The sequence below is a fragment of the Lucilia sericata genome, unplaced genomic scaffold (genome assembly GCF_015586225.1).
Source record: "Lucilia sericata isolate MDLA Ls3-8-SP2 unplaced genomic scaffold, ASM1558622v1 Contig000365F_arrow, whole genome shotgun sequence".
Classification (NCBI taxonomy): domain Eukaryota; kingdom Metazoa; phylum Arthropoda; class Insecta; order Diptera; family Calliphoridae; genus Lucilia; species Lucilia sericata.
In genome coordinates, this window is record NW_023994384.1 from 117,559 (window position 1) to 140,298 (window position 22,740).

The 22,740-nt window shown below is 32.9% G+C and overlaps 1 protein-coding gene across 6 annotated transcripts in view; it reads left to right on the forward strand.

The window, feature by feature from the left end:
• Nucleotides 1–22,740, forward strand: part of LOC119604131 (protein bunched, class 2/F/G isoform-like) — a 220,539-nt gene that overhangs the window by 11,463 nt on the left and 186,336 nt on the right. For all 6 annotated transcript variants that reach the window (XM_037956596.1, XM_037956598.1, XM_037956600.1 and 3 more), the window contains exon 2: nucleotides 7,303–12,810. In XM_037956596.1, coding sequence (XP_037812524.1) covers nucleotides 9,452–12,810 — 3,359 coding nt within the window. In that variant the 5' untranslated portion in view covers nucleotides 7,303–9,451. The remainder of the gene's footprint in view (nucleotides 1–7,302; nucleotides 12,811–22,740) is intronic.

Sequence of the window (22,740 nt, forward strand, 5' to 3'; positions counted from 1 at the left end):
TAACGGCTCCAATTAAGGTTTCTTAAAAACCGAATGTGATAGGCCAATTCTGTGGTTAAATGCAGATTTCGAGCTCACAGAATGTTCTATTGTCCTTATAATCTTTAAAAATGTCAGATTTTAATGAAAATCGCTTCAGTCTTTTATTCTGTTTGACAGTTGACATAAAAAGTAGGCGTGGCATCTAATAAAGATCTTATATAGCTTGCTGTTCTTATTGAGAATAGACCTATCGCTAGACAAGTTTGTTTTTATACTCTACATCACTAAAGTGAGGGAGTTTATTATTGTTTCTGGTCTTAATGTTTTTCAAAACGGCCACGATTCTAATATAAGGGACTCTCAAACGATATATAGTAAACGTTTTTTTCAAAAAATGATTTCCCACTGTTATAAAGTCGAAGATTCCTGAGGTGAATTTCAAGCCCTTCAAAACTTTGTTTATTACTTTAAAAAACTGTTGGTCCTTTTCCTTATAATCTATTGAAATGACAGATTTTAACAAAAAAAGAGGGCGTGGCATCTAATCAGGATCTAATACAGCTTAATTCCTGAGGTGGATTTAAAGCCCTTCAATCCTTCGTTTATTGCTTTAAAAATGGTTGGTCCTTTTCCTTATAATCTATTGAAATGGCAGATTTTAACGAAAAAAGAGGGCGTGGCATCTAATCAGGATCTAATACAGCTTAATGTTATCAAGAATAGTTCTAACAGCAGTGGAGCAAAAAGGGGGCGTTAACTACGGCTAAACGGGTTTAACCTTTAAGCTCGATAGAACAATTTCAATCTAAATTTGATCTCCTGCCGTCATTAAGGGTTATAATTGTCTAACTGTTATTTCACTTGTTTTAATAGCAGTAGTTTAATGCAAAAATTACTCATTATCTGATCGAAAAAATTGTCGGGAAGCCATTATTACTCATTTTTCATTAAATACACAAAGTTTGTTTCGTATTTCCTGTAAATGTTTTCTTAACAATATTGCAATTTATTGTTTAAACATTTAAGCTCAAAAATTCTTAATGTAATTAACAAGTATTTTTGGTAAATGCAATACGCACACGTGACACAATGCGTTTTAACGTAATTTAAATGAAAATAACAATAGTGCAAGCAACGGATTGGAAGGAAAATGATTACGTGACAATAGTGACGTTTACTTAGAGGAAATTAATTAATTTTTTTTTTAACAAAAATAAACAATTAACATTTTTTTGACAAAATTTTGTTGTGACCAAATTGAACTTTCTGTAAAATTTCTTAAAAAACGTTAACCCTTTTTACAAATAACACAGCAAGATCAGTAACTCTTTTCTTTTAACTGATAACCCTTTACTAGACATAACAATTTTGCTCGAAATTTCCTTTTTATTTTATACATAAATATTATTTAATTTTCTTACTTTAACAAATAAATATATCTTAATTTTTTTTGAATTTACTTTTTTATTGTAAATATTTATTTTTGCAATCTCTGTCAAAGTCACCAATATAAAAAAAATATATATATAAATTATACTTATATACATACGTATTCCATAAACTGATAAGATTTGCCAAAAAGAACTAAGTAGCGGCAAGGCGGTCCCGCAAACAAAATTTTATTGCAATCTTTGCGGAAATTTTTTGTTGTTACTGTTTTAAGTTAAAACGTCAGCAAACATTTCTGGTATTTATTTTGGGAAATTGACACATTAAGTTTAAATAATATACATATAAACATATTTTGTTATATACACAGAAAATACTTCAAACAAAAAAATTATACATATTAATTAAACAAATAGCCAATTGTTTAATTTCTATAAAAAAAATATTTATAATAATTTATGTTTTTTTAATGACAAAGGGAAGTAATTTTTCTTTAACAATATAAGGACTAAGTCAGAAAAAATCGAAAAAATAGACCAGGCAATATACTAAACTATAAACTAGACTATAGACTAGACTATAGACTAGACTATAGACTAGACTATAGACTAGACTATAGACTAGACTATAGACTAGACTATAGACTAGACTATAGACTAGACTATAGACTAGACTATAGACTAGACTATAGACTAGACTATAGACTAGACTATAGACTAGACTATAGACTAGACTATAGACTAGACTATAGACTAGACTATAGACTAGACTATCGACTAGACTGTAGACTAAACTATAGACTAGACTATAGACAAAACTATAGACTAGACTATAGACTAGACTATAAACTATAAACTAGACTATAGACTAGACTATAGACTAGACTATAGACTAGACTATAGACTAGACTATAGACTAGACTATAGACTAGACTATAGACTAGACTATAGAATAGACTATAGACTAGACTATAGACTAGACTATAGACTAGACTATAGGCTAGACTATAGACTAGACTATAGACTAGACTATAGACTAGACTATAGACTAGACTATAGACTAGACTATAGACTAGACTATAGACTAGACTATAGGCTAGACTATAGACTAGACTATAGACTAGACTATAGACTAGACTATAGACTAGACTATAGACTAGACTATAGACTAGACTATAGACTAGACTATAGACTAGACTAGACTATAGACTAGACTAGACTATAGACTAGACTATAGACTAGACTATAGACTAGACTATAGACTAGACTATAGACTATAGACTATAGACTATAGACTATAGACTATAGACTATAGACTATAGACTAGACTAGACTAGACTAGACTAGACTATAGACTAGACTAGACTATAGACTAGACTATAGGCTAGACTATAGACTAGACGATAGACTATAGACTATGACTATAGACTAGACTAGACTAGACTATAGACTAGACTATGACTAGACTATAGACTAGACTATAGACTAGAGCTATGACTAGACTATAGACAGACTATAGACTAGACTATAGACTAGACTTATAGACGAGACTATAGACTAGACTATAGACTAGACTATAGACTAGACTATAGACTATAGACTATAGACTAGACTATAGACTAGTCTAAGACTAGACTAGACTAGACTAGAGACTAGACTAAGACCTAGAACTATAGACTAGACTATAGACTAGACTATAGACTAACTATAGACTAAGACTATAGACTAGACATAGACCTAGACTAGACTAGACTATAGACTATAGACTAGACTATAGACTAGACTATAGACTAGACTATAGACTAGACTATAGACTAGACTATAGACTAGACTATAGACTAGACTATAGACTAGACTATAGACTAGACTATAGACTAGACTATAGACTAGACTATAGACTAGACTATAGACTAGACTATAGACTAGACTATAGACTAGACTATAGACTAGACTATAGACTAGACTATAGACTAGACTATAGACTAGACTATAGACTAGACTATAGACTAGACTATAGACTAGACTATAGACTAGACTATAGACTAGACTATAGACTAGACTATAGACTAGACTATAGACTAGACTATAGACTAGACTATAGACTAGACTATAGACTAGACTATAGACTAGACTATAGACTAGACTATAGACTAGACTATAGACTAGACTATAGACTAGACTATAGACTAGACTATAGACTAGACTATAGACTAGACTATAGACTAGACTATAGACTAGACTATAGACTAGACTATAGACTAGACTATAGACTAGACTATACACTAGACTATAGACTAGACTATACACTAGACTATAGACTAGACTATACACTAGACTATAGACTAGACTATACACTAGACTATAGACTAGACTATACACTAGACTATAGACTAGACTATAGACTAGACTATAGACTAGACTGTAGACTAGACTATGGACTAGACTATAGACTAGACTATAGACTAGACTATAGACTAGACTATAGATTAGACTATAAACTAGACTGTAGACTAGACTGTAGACTAGACTATAGACTAGACTATAGACTAGACTATAGAATAAGTCGTAGGAATGACTAACTATGATTTCCTGAAGCATCTTTTTCAACTTCCTCCTCTGTGCTCCAGTTACCTCCAGTCACCTGTTTCACCATTTGCTCTACTTCATCCTTTTTGGGATTTGCTATAATGGTGTTGTTATTATCATCTGAGGATTCAGAGTCGGAACCCTCACCTATATTTAAAAGCTTAGAGCTCTCTCCGAGTACATCCTTCTCCTTCACCCCTATGTTTTTGCCAATGGCATGCTGTACACTTGACGAATTGTCCGCCACGGAGGCCAAGGTACCCACCTCCGTAGTAGTATTTTGCTCACGATTGCAGGATGACGGCGACACGTGACTCGTGAGTGGATCAACACTTGCCGCCGGTACTGAGTTATTTAGGCCCAGCACCGTAACTTTCATCTTTTTATTTTTCTTTTCCATGTTGTTTTTTTCCAGTTTTTGGTCCGCGGGGAGTCAATCTGAAACTTTAGTTAGTTAGTTAGTTAGTTAGTTAGTTAGTTAGTTAGTTTGTTAGTTAGTTAGTTAGTTAGTTAGTTAGTTAGTTAGTTAGTTAGTTAGTTAGTTAGTAGTAGTTAGTTAGTTAGTTAGTTAGTTAGTTAGTTAGTTAGTTAGTTAGTTAGTTAGTTAGTTAGTTGTAGTTAGTTAGTTAGTTAGTTAGTTGTTAGTTAGTTAGTTAGTTAGTTAGTTAGTTAGTTAGTTAGTTAGTTAGTTAGTTAGTAGTTAGTTAGTTAGTTAGTTAGTTAGTTAGTTAGTTAGTAGTTAGTTAGTTAGTTAGTTAGTTCGTTAGTTAGTTAGTTAGTTTAGTTAGGTAGTTAGTTATTAGTTAGTTAGTTAGTAGTTAGTTAGTTAGTTAGTTAGTTAGTTAGTTAGTTAGTAGTTAGTTAGTTTAGTTAGTTAGTTAGTTAGTTAGTTTAGTTAGTTAGTTAAGTAGTTAGTTAGTTAGTAGTTAGTTAGTTAGTTAGTTAGTTAGTTAGTTAGTTAGTAGTAGTTAGTTAGTTAGTTTAGTTAGTAGTTAGTTAGTTAGTTAGTTAGTTAGTTAGTAGTTAGTTAGTTAGTAGTTAGTTAGTTAGTTAGTAGTTAGTTAGTTAGTTAGTTAGTTAGTTAGTGTTAGTTAGTTAGTTAGTTAGTTAGTTAGTTAGTTAGTTAGTTAGTTAGTTAGTTAGTTAGTTAGTTAGTTAGTGTAGTTAGTTAGTTAGTAGTTAGTTAGTTAGTAGTTAGTTAGTTAGTTAGTTAGTTAGTTAGTTAGTTAGTTAGTTAGTTAGTTAGTTAGTTAGTTAGTTAGTAGTTAGTTAGTTAGTTAGTTAGTAGTTAGTTAGTTAGTTAGTTAGTTAGTTAGTTAGTTAGTTAGTTAGTTAGTAGTTAGTTAGTTAGTTAGTTAGTTAGTTAGTTAGTTAGTTAGTTAGTTAGTTAGTTAGTTAGTTAGTTAGTTAGTTAGTTAGTTAGTTAGTTAGTTAGTTAGTTAGTTAGTTAGTTAGTTAGTTAGTTAGTTAGTTAGTTAGTTAGTTAGTAGTTAGTTAGTTAGTTAGTTAGTTAGTTAGTTAGTTAGTTAGTTAGTTAGTAGTTAGTTAGTTAGTTAGTTAGTTAGTTAGTTAGTTAGTTAGTTAGTTAGTTTAGTTAGTTAGTTAGTTAGTTAGTTAGTTAGTTAGTTAGTTAGTTAGTTAGTTAGTTAGTTAGTTAGTTAGTTAGTTAGTTAGTTAGTTAGTTAGTTAGTTAGTTAGTTAGTTAGTTAGTTAGTTAGTTAGTTAGTTAGTTAGTAGTTAGTTAGTTAGTTAGTTAGTTAGTTAGTAGTTAGTTAGTTAGTTAGTTAGTTAGTTAGTTAGTTAGTTAGTAGTTAGTTAGTTAGTTAGTTAGTTAGTTAGTTAGTTAGTTAGTTAGTTAGTTAGTTAGTTAGTTAGTTAGTTAGTTAGTTAGTTAGTTAGTAGTTAGTTAGTTAGTTAGTTAGTTAGTTAGTTAGTTAGTTAGTAGTTAGTTAGTTAGTTAGTTAGTTAGTTAGTTAGTTAGTTAGTTAGTTAGTTAGTTAGTTAGTTAGTTAGTTAGTTAGTTAGTTAGTTAGTTAGTTAGTTAGTTAGTTAGTTAGTTAGTTAGTTAGTTAGTTAGTTAGTTAGTTAGTTAGTTAGTTAGTTAGTTAGTTAGTTAGTTAGTTAGTTAGTTAGTTAGTTAGTTAGTTAGTTAGTTAGTTAGTTAGTTAGTTAGTAGTTAGTTAGTTAGTAGTTAGTTAGTTAGTTAGTTAGTTAGTTAGTTAGTGTTAGTTAGTTAGTTAGTTAGTAGTTAGTTTAGTTAGTTAGTAGTTAGTTAGTTAGTTAGTTAGTAGTTAGTTAGTTAGTTAGTTAGTATTTAGTTAGTTAGTTAGTTAGTTAGTTAGTTAGTTAGTTAGTTAGTTAGTTAGTTAGTTAGTAGTTAGTTAGTTAGTTAGTTAGTTAGTTAGTTAGTTAGTAGTTAGTTAGTTAGTAGTTAGTTAGTTAGTTAGTAGTTAGTAGTTAGTTAGTTAGTTAGTTAGTTAGTAGTTAGTTAGTTAGTAGTTAGTTAGTTAAGTTAGTTAGTTAGTAGTTAGTTAGTTAGTTAGTTAGTTAGTTAGTTGTAGTAGTTAGTTAGTTAGTAGTTAGTTAGTAGTTAGTTAGTTTTAGTTAGTTAGTAGTTAGTTAGTTAGTTAGTTAGTAGTTAGTTAGTTAGTTAGTAGTTAGTTAGTTAGTTAGTTAGTTAGTTAGTTAGTTAGTTAGTTAGTAGTTAGTTAGTTAGTTAGTTAGTTAGTTAGTTAGTTAGTTAGTTAGTTAGTTAGTAGTTAGTTAGTTAGTTAGTTAGTTAGTTAGTTAGTAGTTAGTAGTTAGTTAGTTAGTTAGTTAGTTAGTTAGTTAGTTAGTTAGTTAGTTAGTTAGTTAGTTAGTTAGTTAGTTAGTTAGTTAGTTAGTTAGTTAGTTAGTTAGTTAATAACTTTGTTATCTATAAGCCCCGGGGTAATATAGACCATCCTCTCAGTTCTTAAAATATAACTTGTGAAAAAATTATGATTTTCATTCATCATCACTTTCAATTTATTTCTTAAACTAAAAGGGATATTGTTAAAATATTTACATTACTAACAAAAACAAAACAAGTAAATTTAAAGAATCAATAATATAAAAAAATTCTAAAATTTTTTATAAAAATAAATAACAAAAATTTAAAAATAAAATTCAAATTTACTGAGCATTTAACTAAGTAAATTTTCGAAAGACATCAACATAAAAACACACTTAATAAAGCAAAATGTTTATTTTTAAAAGTTGAAAAATTCACTTAAAAATAAGCAAATTTCTTATTTATAGCAAAGATACTTAACTTAATAAATTATTAATTATTTACTTCTTTTACTTTTCTCTTTCGTTACAGTTACTACTTAACGCAAAATAAAACGGCAACTTTAATACATTTTTCGCTCCATTAAAAAACAACATATAATCTAGTGAATTTTTTTTTATAAAAACTAAAAAAAAATAAATAAATTTAATCATCTAGAGTGTTAAAACAAAATTATAATTTTACCACAAAGAATTTATTTCAAAAAAAAAAAGCTAAAGTGTTTAACAATTTGGCCAAAAAAAATAAATAAATAAATAATATTCTAATAGATATTTTAAGTGTTTATTTTAAATAAATTATTAAAAAATAGCTATTTTAGTTTAAAAATTTATAAAATTAAAAAAAATTATACTAACCCCCTCGCTGTTCTACTACAATTGAAAAAATTCTTCTTTTGAGTTACTTTTCCTTAAGCTTTTAAATGATCTACAGAAATTTGTGTTTAGTTTTTTTATGAAGAATATATTATAAAACATAATTTAATGTCATAAAAAAAGAAATATTAAATTGACAACACACAACAATAAAGACAGCAGCATAACAAAGTCATATTAGTTTAAAAAAATAAATAAATAAAATTTCTAAAAGAAAATTTTTAATAAAATAATACAAAATATATTAAAAAAAAAAAAAGAAAAGAATCAAATTCAACAAACACCCCCTAAAACCTCAACACATAACAGAACCACTAAATCAATTTAAAATAATAAAAATGTGGCTTTGATAAAGGTTAAAACGTAGTTAAAATATAAATAATAATAATACATATAAAAAAAATTAGAAAAATTTATTTTTTATGGTGTCATCATCATCATTATTATAATCATCAACAACAACAACAATAACGTCGTCATCGTCATTATTATTATTATTACTATTAAATGAAAAGTAAGCTAAATAACAGCAATACACAACTCTCTACTATTCAAACCACAACAACAACAACAACAATTCATCACAACAACGACAAACCCACAACAACAAACACAGCATCATTTGAACAATAAAAATTTACCACCCCAGACAACAATTTCGCCCTGATCTTCTTTTAAAACCCCCCCCTCTCTCTGCTAAACTAACTTAAGCTATAGCAAGCTCGAGAGAGAGAGAGAGAGTGATTGTCAAAGATAAAAAAGAGAAATCGTCAACATCATCATCATCATTGGCAAATAACGTTAATTTAAACACAACGTTATACAAATTTGTATTTGTTTTTGTTGTGTACGGTTTAAAAATTTCGTAACGTATCGAAATTTACGGTAATGCAGTCGTTTCAATTACGTTTAAGCTATGCCATCGTTAATAAACGTTGCCCCAACAATGCCTTCAATACAATATGTATCGAAAATATTGTCGCGTAGTTAAACGTTATAAAAGTAAACGTAAAGTGAACGCCCTTCTAAGCGTAGAACATTTATTGCAAACGTTTTCGCTTACGTTTCTGTTAAGATTTACGTCTGTTAAAACAATATCGTTATTAAAAACGTCGCGTGCGCGATCTTTACCGTTAACGTTATCGTTATTGTCGTCGTCGTCGTCGTCGTTATCGTTGTCGCCGTCGCTTATGTTAAGTTTGTTTATTGTGTCTTCATGATCATGATGATAGTTTTATTTTTTGAGTGAATAATAATAGTTATTACTACCACAACAACAACAACAATAATAAAAAAGTGTATGATCTTTAGTGTGTTGATCAAATTCAATTAAATCTAATTTATTTTTTTTTACTTATTTTGTGTGTTTGTTTAACCTCATCCACAAAATAACAACAACTTGGAAAAAAAAACAGTGAAAAATCGAGAGCTAGAGAACAAGATTGATCATACATACATTCAGACAACAGTCCAAAACGCCAAACAAATCAGCTCCAAGTAAAACGTTCAGTAAATCATAATCATTTTAAACTAAGAACATTGCACAGTTCTTCGTCGTAAACAAAAAACTAAAAGTTTTTCTTTAAATTTAAAAAATAATAGTTAAATTTATATTAAAAACAAACTTAGAAATAAAAAAAAAAAAAAACTTTAAAACTCCCTTACTCTCTAAATTATACATTTCCGCTTCGAAAAAAAAGAAAAACTAAAACCTTCTTCAATTTACGACCCGGGTTAGAGTTAAAGTAAAAACAACGACCCTGGATTTGCTGCTGAAAACGTTGCGCACGCTTAAAAATCCGATTATGGCCGAGAATCAAACCGCAACAGAAGATTCCGGTCAACAGTCAACTACACAACAACAAACGCATCCCCATCAACACAATCAGCAACAGCAGCAACACTCACACAACGATAATTCACACACATTATCAACACAAAATTCCGAAGAACTATCGTCGGCTCTAACATCGCCCACAACGCCACCAAACGAAAATAATTCCGCTTCATCGCCCGAAGAACCTCAAACCATTGTTATTGCCAATCACCATCAACAACAACAACAACAACAGCAATCAACACAACAGCAGCAGGGCCAACAGCAGGCACGCAGCATGATTGATCGCCACTTAAATACCAAAATTAAGGCCGTACGACGTAATACCATACAGTCCGCTACAGCGCCCATTAGAGCCGCCAGCACTACGTCCATTAAAAAGCCGACACTTACTAAAATGAACTCGTTGACCGGCAGTACTGGTACTGCTACTGGTAATGGCGAAAAGAATAATACGGATAAACATCACTTGCAACAACAGCAGCAACATCACCATCATCATCATCAACACAACAGTATGACGAATCATCATCATCACCATCATCAAAACAATTCTTCATCTTCGGGTGGCACCAATAGTAATTCAACAGCCATACATCGTACCACAAGTGAAAGTCTTCGTTTGAATGCTCTACCACCCGTTAGTGTGGGTCATGGTGCTGCCGCTACCGGTGCTGGTGTTGGTGGTGGTGATACTCTTTCAAATGCCACCAGCAATAGCAGCATTCATTCAAATTTGACTAATAACAGCTCAAGTTCAGCTTCGGTTGCACCTAAATCGACTAGCACCAATGCTAGCCATAGCAAATCTACTACGTCCAAGTCATCGTCGGCTTCTTCAAAGGCTTCTTCGCCCAATAACAATAATAGCATTGCTTCGGCTGTAGCCGGCAGCTCTCATGCTTCACGTAGTCATCACAGTCATGGTCACATACAGGGTCATGGTCACGGCCATGGCCACAACACTGGTGGCGCTCGTAAGCCAAAGACTACTTCATCGTTTCAAATAACTTCCGTAACGGTTGGTCATCCAAAGGCTCAGGTGGCAGCCGACAATGGAGAAGAAGAGTCGGCCGATGATCTCGATGAATCTCATACTGATGACAATAGTCGCATCACAGATTTGGAGAATGAAACACCTTCCATGTCGGAGGACACGTTTTCCAAGGAGGAGATCTACTATCATCAAGATGATGCCTTAAGTAGCACCGCTCCGGTTATACCAACCAGTTCGCAGTATGGTCTAGTAGTGGCCACTTTGGGCGCTCAGGACATCTCCAATGTTCAAGTAAATGTTGGTGATAATTTCATTAATGTGGTACCCAGTGGCAGTGGTATTAAAAAGGAGGATCTTAAAGACTCGGCCCAGCATCGTAGTGAACGTTTTAAGGTGGTTAAAATTGAATCCACTGAACCGTTTCGTCGTGGCCGTTGGGTTTGTATGGACTATCTGGATCACAGCAGTAGTGTAACAGGCAAAGAGGATGCCAGTAGCGGTGGTGCAGGCAATAACAATGAAAAGACTGAGACCGGAGGAGGTGTGGATAGTGGTGAACAAAAAACGAAAACCACACAAAGTATGATATTGGGACCAGGCGCTGCTGCAGCTATGGAAAATCATATAGACAACTCGGTTGCACCCACGGCAGATGGTAATTGGAATTTCCCGGATACCAATGTTAATGTAGGTGGCGGTGGTATAGCTACTGCTCCCGCCACCGTGGTGCATGGTATGCAGCAATTTGTGGAGACTTCGGAAGATCAGCAGACCCAGCAGTTGATGCAACAAGAGCAGCAGTATCAGACACCTCCGCAAGAGGTTAATGCAAACGCCACACCACAAATGACAATGACGGCTCAAGCTCCTCCCGAAGTGGTACAACCTACAGTGCCCATGGATTATGCTACTGTAGCAGCTCAAAAACTCAAAAAATCATTGGAAGAGTTAAAGAAACAAGAAGAAGCCATAGCAGCCTCCGAAAAGGCTGCAGCTGCGGCTAGTGGTGTCTATATGCCGGGGCAATCGCAAACAGTCAATTTTGCTGAAGCCATGCAGCAACAACAACAGCAGCAGGTACCCATGCAACAGCCACAGCAGTTAGCCATGCAACAGCAGCATGCTCAACATGCTGCCTCTTTACCAGGCAATATAAGTATGCAAAATGGTAACATTTCCATTGCTACGGATAACAATAATATGGCTGGTGCTGGACAGCAACAACAAATGATGGTTGAGGCTCAACAGCAGACACAAAGTTTGGGTTATAGCGTAGAAGCACAGCAACAGCAGCCCATGTCGCCGGCTCCACAGCAGATGCAGGTACCACCTAGCTTTGTGGCCGCTAGTTTCCAAACTACACCACAACAAACACCACCACAACAGTCACCACAAATGCAAGAAGCCGGACAAGTCATGCAACAGCAACAAGTCCAACAACAGATGGCTCAGCAACAGATTCCACAGCAAATGCAACAGGCTAATCTACAACAGCAACAACCAGCGCCAACTCAATTGCAGCAGCAATCTTCACAAACCGATGGAGTGACTAATATGCAAAACTTGGCAGCTGTTGCTAATATACAGCAAATGCAACAGCAACAACAACAGCAGTCGCATGCACAAGTCCCACAACAACAACAGCAACCACAACTTCCACCACAATTCCAGCAGTTGCAACAACAGCAACAGCCTCTAGCTCCAGGACAAACTATGCCCATTCTTACACAAATGACCAGTTATGATATACAACATCAGCAGCAACAACAACAACATCAATTACAACAGCAACAAAGTGCTCCGGCAACTATGTTGGACAATTCAGCCTTATTGGCCACATTGCAACAGCAGCAGCAACAACAACAACAGCAAACGACAACAACCAATACAATGGCTGGTCCTACCAATATCATGATGCAACCTACAAATGTCAATGCTCCACCTCAGCAATATCACCAGCAGCAACAACAGCAGCCACAACAACTTCAACAACAACAACAACCACAATTACCTATCGATAGTGCTCCTCCAACAAGTGTTAGTGCCAATAGTAGCAATAGTACTGTTAATTTAAATCCCATTACGACAGCTACAATTATACCAATAACTTCTTCTAATGCTCCATTACCAACAAATATTGCTAGCAACAGCAATAACAACATTAATAATAACAATAATACTACTACCAATATTGATAATCAAACAGTTTTACAGCAACAGCAGCAGCAACAACAAATGCAACCACCGCAACAGCAACCATCTACATCATCACAACAACTACAAGCCACGCAACAGCAATTACAACAAAATACGGAAACAGAGACTGAAAGGTAAGTTGTATGTTGTAAATTCTTTAAATTTCATTTTTTGATAACTTTTTTAAAATTAAGTAGAATTTTGTTTAAATATTTTAATTCGAGGGGTTGTTTTAAAATTCGAATAGTGTCTCCATAAAATGTGTGTCAAATCAAGGGGAATCAGGTTTTTGGATTGTTAATTTCATTATCCTTCTATTCTCTAAAATGAGGACGCTGTAGCTAAGGTGTAGATTGCGTTGATCACTAAGTAGGATATGGCAATTGCGATCTTGGTTCGATTCCCAGCCAACTACAATACCAGTTTATGATAATTATTAGTGTCCGCGATCGGCACTATACTCAGTTATAGAAGGTCGCCAATGTAAAACAAATTGACTGCACTTACCTTTAATTTATACGCCTACTTGACATTAGAAACAAACAACTTTAGAACGACTGATCACACACTGATCATATCGATTTCATTTTATGACCAACTTTTTGATCAGCTATGTAACTCATGATTTATCTTCTGATATGGAAATTTCTCATTAGTCATATCTTCTCCATAGATATTAGGAAAGATATGATTAGTGCGACTGATTTTGTCTGATGATCATTGATGGCGAATAGATCGTTCAACGTTTCAAATTCAAAATCAAGAAACTTTAGAATGACTGATCGCACAAAGATCATATCGTCTTAATCTTATGACAAACTTTTTGATCAACAATTCCATGTGTAAATCATGATTGATCTTTTGGAATGATGAATTTTCGTACATTACGTATTATTTGATCGTAGATCAATCGTGATTAACCTTTAACGACAATCGTAGAACCTGTACAGATAACTCACAAAAAGTAGCATAGAAGTAACTGACACAAATGAGATCAAATCGCGTAAAGAGTTTTATGTCGGACGATCATTGATCGCGAATAGATCAATCAACGATTAATTTTAAAATAAAAAAAAAACTTTAGAATGGTTGATCGGGAAGAGATCATATGACACAGCAAATGCAACTGACACAAATGAGATCAAATCGCGTAAAGAGTTTTATGTCTGACAATCATTGATCGCGTATAGATCACTTAACGTTTAACTTTGAAATCTAAAAACTTTAGAATGACTGATCGCGTAGACATCATCTTAATCTTATGACAAACTTTTAGATCAACAATTCCATCTGTAAATCATGATTTATCTTTTGCAATAAAGTTATGATCAGTGTTGCTGATCGAGCACAAATCATATTCGTTTCCATCTTTTATCCAAGTTTTTGACCAACAATTCCGCACGTAACTTATGGTTGATCTTCTGGAATGGTAATTTTTCGTAGCTTGATCGTGAATAACCTTGAACGACAATCATAGAACCTTGATAAAAACCTCGCAAACAGTATCATAGAAGTGACTGACAAAAATGAGATCAAATCACGCAAAGAGTTTCATGTCTGACGATCATTGATCGCGAATAATAAAACTTTTGAACGACTGATCAGATTATATCGTCGTATCGTATCCTAAACACAAAATTTTAATCAACTGGCAAAAATTCGATCAAATTACGCAAGGAGTTTTATCTCTGATGATCATTGATCGTGAATAGATCGTTTAACATTTAACTTTGGAACGACTGATCGCGTACAGATCAGATTATATCGTCGTATCGTATCCTAAACACAAAATTTGAATCAACTGGCAAACATTCGATCAAATTACGCAAGGAGTTTCATCTCTGATGATCATTGATCGTGAATAGATCGTTTAACATTTAACTTTGGAACGACTGATCGCGTACAGATCAGATTATATCGTCGTAACGTATCTTAAACACAAAATTTGAATTAACTGGCAAAAATTCGATCAAATTACGCTAGGAGTTTTATCTCTGATGATCATTGATTGATTGAATAGATCGTTTAACATTTAACTTTGGAACGGCTGATCGCGTACAGATCAGATTATATCGTCGTATCGTATCCTAAACACAAAATTTGAATCAACTGGCAAAAATTCGATCAAATTACGCAAGGAGTTTTATCTCTGATGATCATTGATCGTGAATAGATCGTTTAACATTTAACTTTGGAACGACTGATCGCGTATCGTATGATGATCGTATCGTATCCTAAACACAAAATTTGAATCAACTGGCAAAAAAATTACTCTAGGAGTTTTATCTCTGATGATCATTGATTGTGAATAGATCGTTTAACTTTATGATCGCGTACAGATCATACCGTTTTAATCTTATAATCAATAATTTGACCAACAATTAGAAAAGTAAATCATAGTTTTGTCTTGTGCAAAGAATACTTGTCGCACATGTAAGATTATTAGGAAATATATGATCAGTCCTAATGATCGCTTACAAATCGTATAGTTTTTATATCAGGTCAAAAGAGAACCACCCTAATGTCTAAATATATTATAAACAAAATACGTTCGTTGAAAGAAAATTTGAATTAAATTAAATTGAAATTTCTTCTAGAGCAAAAATAATTTAATATACTAGATATTTTGCGCATTTATTTCTTTAAGTGTATGATGGCATTGATGGGTGGAGCAATCAAACAATGAATAAGAATTTTAGTTTCAATTTTAATATGCAAATATTTATTTAAATTTCGTTGTTATTTTATTAAAGACTAAACTACTTATATGTATATGTATAGTTTTATCTAAAAGGTTAAGAAAAAGTTAATTCAGAAAAAAAGGAAGCATGTTAATCTTAAACTTATTCTTCCTACAAAACTATAGCATGATTCTTTATATGATCTTTTTCAAGAACAATGTGTAAAATTCAAGAGTTTTAGGATATAGGTCCATAGCGAACCTCATAGGTTCTCAAGTGATTTTTATCAAAATTAACTGTATTATCTAAAAATTATAAAATTGCATGCAGGTGTACCGATCATATGAGTTATATGATCGCAAACAAGATCAAAATTTCTTTTGATCATATGAAATTTTGATTTAAATTAAAAAATATTCAGACAATTGCACGCCACATATTCATGGACTGAAAAATATTTTTATTTTCACCCAAAATTATCTGTAAATATAACATTTAACTTCTGTAAATATGCAAGAAATGTAAGTATTTTCAGTCTAGTATTACTAAACCTTTCGCAATTCTCCATATAGGTCACATATAACACAGATAAATTCAGCACAAAGTGAAATTCTAAATGAATTTATAGCGGCTTATAAAGATTTTAGCAAAGGGATTATACTAAACTATGGTCAGGGCAAAGTACAGACCAATAGATTATGGGAAAATCTAACAGCGAAACTAAATGCTATTGGGCCGCCTATAAAGGATTCGAAATCATGGCGCCAGGTGTGATAAACTAGTTAATATCAAATTCCCTACTAACAAATTTACTTTAGGTATATCGCGCTCAAAAGCAAAATATTAAAAAGAAAGTTTCTTTTGATAAATTGCCTAATAAGAAAACCTATGAAGAAAGAATGTCCAGCAGTATACTTCCTCCTGAACAAGATCTCAGCATTTCTGATGATGAAGTTTTAAACAAAACTCCTCTTAAGGAAATCAAGTTAGAGTTAGATCTAACTGCTAAAGACTACTATCAATCGATCTTACAAAAATTAGATAATTTAATCGCTATAAAAACCAAATCTTTGGCTATGAAAGAAGCTGAACATAAACTTAATATGGAAATTAAAAATATAGAACTACAAATAAGTGTTAAAGCTACCGAAGAGTATCACAAAGAGGTTTTACAGAAATTGGATCATTTAATTGAGATTAAAACAAAATCTTTGGCCATGAAGGAGGCTGAACATCAACTGAATATGGCCATAAAAAAGGTGGAACTAGAAATGAGAATAAAAGAACTGGAAAAATTACAATAATTTATATTATTTGTTATAATTATTATTATTTAATAATGTTTTTTTAGTAATAAATTTGTTCTAAACATATGATTGTTTTTAGATTATTTCTTCAATTTTAATCTTAATTGGATTATAAATAAAGATTTCGAAAGTTTTAGGTTGCCACAATGGGAACGATGGGTTTGAAGGGCTTTGCAGAGTTGTCTTTGGTTTTAGAGGAGATTCCGTTTCCATTGTCAAAATTAATTGGAACTTTATTGAGTTACTTATTCTGAGGAATTCCATCGTCCTATTTACGTCGGGCTTCTTTGATCGTGTTCTCATTTTTAGGGAATTATTTCATGTGCATCTCTAAATCTACTTAGGAACTGAAAGAGAAATTTTTCCAGTATTTAACTGTTCTCTGCGTACGCTCTACATCTGTCTGAATCCATTTCTTCAAATTTTAACTTTCTTATTCTCAGTAACCCTCCTCTTCTCATCAGGTTTCACTGATAATGTCTTATTGATTGTATCCTTCTTAAATTACTCCAATTTTATATTCGTCTGTCTTTAGTCTTCCAAAAATGATCATTATATCTTCCGACTTGGTTATTCTGAGGAACCTTCTCGTTAGATTTCATTGATCTTGACTTACCTATTCTGTGGAACCATCTCGTCCTATTCATATCGGGCTTCGTTGATCATGTCTTATTGATTGTATCGTTCTTAAATTTAACAAACTTTTCCACGTATTTCATATGCTTTGAAACTTTGTAATCTCCTGATCCGTAACAGTTCAAATGATCCGTAAAGATCTATCTGATCGTAGACCGAACATGCTTCTTAACGTTGCAGATTTATTGTGAATTCTCAAATGATCAGTAAGGAATGACATGAACAATTGTATACTAAACAAAAGCTAAGGTTTTTGTCTACTGATCGTCTATCGATCGTGCAGTTAACATCTGTGAATAACTGTTATTCAACTAATTCATAACTTATTGCACGATAAGCAGGGAATGGGCTTACTAAAAACTCAGATGATATATCGATTGACGATCAATCATGATAGTTTTATATCTACTGGTCCTACATCGATCATGCTATTCTCAACGCGATTGATAATCTGCTTACTAAAAACTCAGCTGACTGAGAAGACCCAATGCATTATCGATCTATCATGAGAGTTTTGAACCATAATCAGTATGAGATTGCTATATACCGCTCGAATATCTGTTACTGCAGGTTTCCGAGGATAAATATTCCTTAAAAATACAGATGATCCGCAAAAAATCTATTTGATCGCAGACAGAACATACTTCTTAAAGTTGGAAATTTGTTGTGTATTCTCAGATGATCAATAAATAATTGTTGGATTAAAGCTCTAACATGACAATAGCAGCTATAGTGTTTTTATCTATTGATCCTCTATCGATCGTACAGTTCTCAACAGTGACCAACTGTTAATCAACTACTTTATACACTTGATGCGCTTATTGCTTACTGAAAACTCAAGAGAGTTTGAAGATACTTTGAATAAACGATCAATTATTAGAGTTTTATATTCACTGATCCTACATCGAGATTATGTTTGGATTAACGTGCAATCATAAAAGTTTTATATCTACTGATCCTACATCGGTCATGCTATTCTCAACTTTGGCGAACTACTATCAACAATTTCACACACTTTTTGCGTGATTGATAATCTGCTTACTAAAAACACGTAATGAGTTTGAAGACACATTGGATTATAGATCAATTATTAGAATTTTGAGACCCTAACAATTTTTAGGTTGCTATATACCGCTCGAATATCTGTTGCTGCAGGTTTCGAGAAAAACTGGGAAGTTTGCTTGGAATTCAAGAAATTCTTCAATTAAAGAATGATGATGTATACCGTTAAGGATCAAAAGGTTTTATACCAACTGATCTTGCATAAACGGTGGCATCTTAGTCACGGTCCGAAAAAGCTAGTAGAGTTCCAACGTAATAAAATCTGATATTGAATACAGAGTGTCCAATTAAAACAGTTATATTTTGGTTTACGGGCAAATTTTTCCATGGTTGATCTTGCGTAGATCGTGACGTTCATAGTTCTTGAAATCAACTCATCCGAAATAGTATTAAGAGAGTTAAAATGAAACCAGTTATTCGACTTCGTTTAGATATTCCAGAGTGTCTTATTGAAACCGCTCGAGTTTGGTATCCAGCCAAATTTTCCCTGAATTCGGAAAACAGATCAAGGTCCCTTTTTCAGTATAGTTTTGAGGTTGCTATATACCACTCGAATATCTGTTGCTGCAGGTTTCAAGGAAAACTGGAAAGTTTGATTGGAATTCATGAAGTTCTTGAACTAAATTATAAGATGTTGATGTATACCGTTTAGGAGGTAATAAAGTCACGGTCCGAAAAAGTTGGTAGAGTTCCAACGAAAAGAAATCTGATATTGAATCCAGAGTGTCCAATTACAACTGTTAGATTTTGGTTTACGGACAAATTTTCCGTGGTTGACGTTCATAGTTCTTAAAATCAACTCATCCCAAATAGTATTAATAGAGTTAAAATGAAACCGAGTATTCGATTTCGTTTAGATATTCCAAAGTGTCTTATTGAAACCGCTCGATTTGGATATCCAGCCAAATTTTCCCTGAATCCCGAAAACAAATCAAGGTCCCTTTTCCAGCATAATCCAAGATCGAATATTATTTGAAACTCTATAGAAACTTCCGCATTTTTACTTGTTTTCACTTCTATGATATTTCTAGAGCTTTTAGTTAATCGGAAACCAATTTTCGGAACTTTTTCCAAAATCCTTGACCAATAGCTAAGAATTTCTTTATTGCGCAGTTAACAAACGTGAAATATTTAGCAGAAATATTTACCATATGATGATCCAAACCAACCTAGAAATCAATTAAGATAACTAATAAAGGAAATAGAATATTAATTCAATATTTAATCAACTAAAAGACAAAAGTTAATTTAAAAAGATGAGGCAAGGTGTTAATATGAAAAAAAAAAAAAATTAACAAAAATAAACTAATCAAATATTTACTTTAACTCCTCTCAAACAGCGGCATTAGTTTGGTTTCAATTATTATATATATTTTTTTTAATAAAATTTTTTTAAATTTCTATGATTTTTAATGCTTAAGTGTATATAAATAGTATTTTTTTTTTGCGTGCAAATATTTACTTGCTAAATAAACTTTTCACAAAGATAGTCAGACTGCTAGCTGTTTTGTTGTTGTTGTTGTTATAGCCTTCTGTGTTGCACTGGAGGTTGTTTTTTTTTTTTTTTTTTTTTTAAGTTGGAGTCATGTTAGTGGATGTCAGACTATAGGTTTGTCTGTCAGTCAGTCCGTCTGGCTGCCGGCTGTTGCTAATATGATGGTATATTTTCAGCTGTTAGTGTATAATATAAATGTGTCTTTTTTGTGTCTTTGTAGTGGATTATTTGAATGGTAAAATAATGTAAATGGTTTTCATTATTATTAATATTGTTTTATTTTGTTGTTGGTTTTTCTTAAGCAAATGTCTAAAAAAAGAAAAACCAGTTAATAGCAACAGGCTATAAGCTTGTCTTACCAATTTAGACAAACCAAAAAAAAGCAAACAAAAAAAAAAACAACGTAAATTTTCACAATGTCTGAGTCTGCTTTGCCAACCAACTTAGCCTCAGCCGCCTTATGATTCATCAACACCTACTTTTATTTAATATTGTTTTTGGCTTTTGTTGTCGGTCCGTCTGTCTGTCTGTCCGTCTAGGTGCTTACAAAAGGCGGTATAATTTTCCACAAACGGTCGGTAAAAAACAAACAACTGAAAAAACACTACAATCATTAAACATCTTTTCCATGAATATGTTGGTGTCTGGCAGATCAATGATGTTAATTTTTTTTTCTTTATTTCTCTATTTTCCCGTTTTTCATCTTTGTTTCGGTTTCTAGATCGAAGAAAGTTTCAATTGTGTTTGATTAGGAGAACAAAAAAATGTTGCAAATACATTTACATTGGCTCATGAAATCAGCAAAGTTTTAGTTTTCTTATGAATCATTCAAATGATCCAATGATTATATATGTATATATTTTTTTGGCTTTATTCATGTTGAAATATATTTTTGGCAAACATTTTTGTTTGTCTTTTTTTTGGTTTTTTTCGCTTCAAACTTCAGCAAACATTTTATTAGGAGTGTTCACAGATGGTCGATTTTAGCCCTATATGATCAATGTAGTACAATATTTAATTACTTCGCGTCAGCCCGGTCAGCAAACAATGGATGGAGCTAACTGTGATTTCTCATCAATATTCTGTTTATGATTGATCTTTGAAAAGCTTAATTTCTTAGTTACACTCTACCGAAAGCTCTAAGCTCAAAATGTGCAACAAACTGTCTTGTATATGGTCATTTCGAAAGCTCTAAGTCCAGTATGTGAACTATTTATACCTGTCTATGTCATTAACTGTGATCTGGGGGACCTTGTATCGCATCAAATCCAAGTGGCAATGCAAAATTCAAACAAATCCGTGGTCCAATGTCCAGGTCCACGTTTCAGCTTCAATACGCAGTTTATGAGTGTGTTGAACCTTTAAAAATTCGAATTATTATTTGAAAAAACAGTCATCCTCTTTTGAACCATTTAAATCTTGTTTATGATCGTTAAATATAAGCTCTTGGTTCAGTGGAAGTGGATGCTGAACCAAGTACCTTAGCATTTAACCGATATTCATTAGAATCTCTTTTTATTCCAAAAGTTCAATGACAAGTTCGATCTACAGGATCATACTGCTGATGTTCCAAGTTCACGATTTTTTGGTAAACTATTGCCAAATCTCATATAAACTTCCCAACGATCCAAGATCCCGTTAGCGATCGGTTTTGTCTATGAACGATCATCAACTTCAGTTCATAGCAAGTTGGTTCTTCCGCAGTTTAGAGCTCTACGAAGTTCACAACCAATTTGACTTTCCTTTGACATGCTTAAATTTGTTCTACATTCTCAGATGTTTAGTAAAGATCCATTTCATCGCAAACCGATCAGAACAGCTTTGAATAATATTCATAAGGATCTCTGAACTGAACCATGGCTCAATTGTGATCGGAATCGCACATCGATCCCTTCTCTTCTTTGGCTAATGTTTTGTTCACTAGAGTCTGCTAATCATTATATTCTCTTTATGATTTAGTTGAATTATCCAAAAGTTCGAGATTTTATTTAAAAGATCTATTGATCTATTCCAAAAGTTCACTGATAACTTCGATCTACTGGATCAATAGACAATCATACTGCTGATGTTCCAAGTGATGGATTTTTTTGATAAACTATTTGCCAAATCTCTCATAATCTTCCCAACGATCCAAAATTCCGTTACCGATCGGCATTGTCTATGAACAATCATTAACTTCAGTTCATAGCAAGTTGTTTCTTCCAGAGTATAGAGCTCTACGTACTGCAAAACCAATCTGACTTTCCTTTGACATGCATCCATCCATTTGTTGACCATTCTCCAGTAAAGATCCATTTGATCGCAAACCGATCAAAACACCTTTGTATGATATTCATAAGGATCTCTTAACCATGACTCAATTGTGATCGGAATCGCACATAAATCCCTTCTCAACCTTGGCTACTGTTTGGTCCACCATCTAGAGTCTTCTTTAAGCCTTCAGAATTGCCTCATTGACACTTTATTTACAAGATCCATATGATCACAAACCGATCAAATTAGCTTTGAATGATATTCATAACGACCTCTAGAGGACTTGATATACAGATAGTGATGCAGGGCTTAACGGGGATCGAAATTGGACTTCGTCTACTCCTCAACATTTGCTCAACTAAGATCGCAATTGCACATCATCCACTCCCCAATATTTAACTAATCTTTGGTCCAGTGTTTGCTTTAAGGCTTCAGAATTGTATCATATTTGATTTATTAGAGCTATTAGATCGCGAAACGAACCTAACACCACTCAATGACATTCTAAGGGATCAACCCAATGACATTCAAGGGGTTTCCTTTAAAGTAGCTGGACAACGCTGGGATATCGTGCCGTTATTCTCTTCCTCCTGGCCATCTAGCGGGTGAAAGCTCAAGAATTGCCGACAG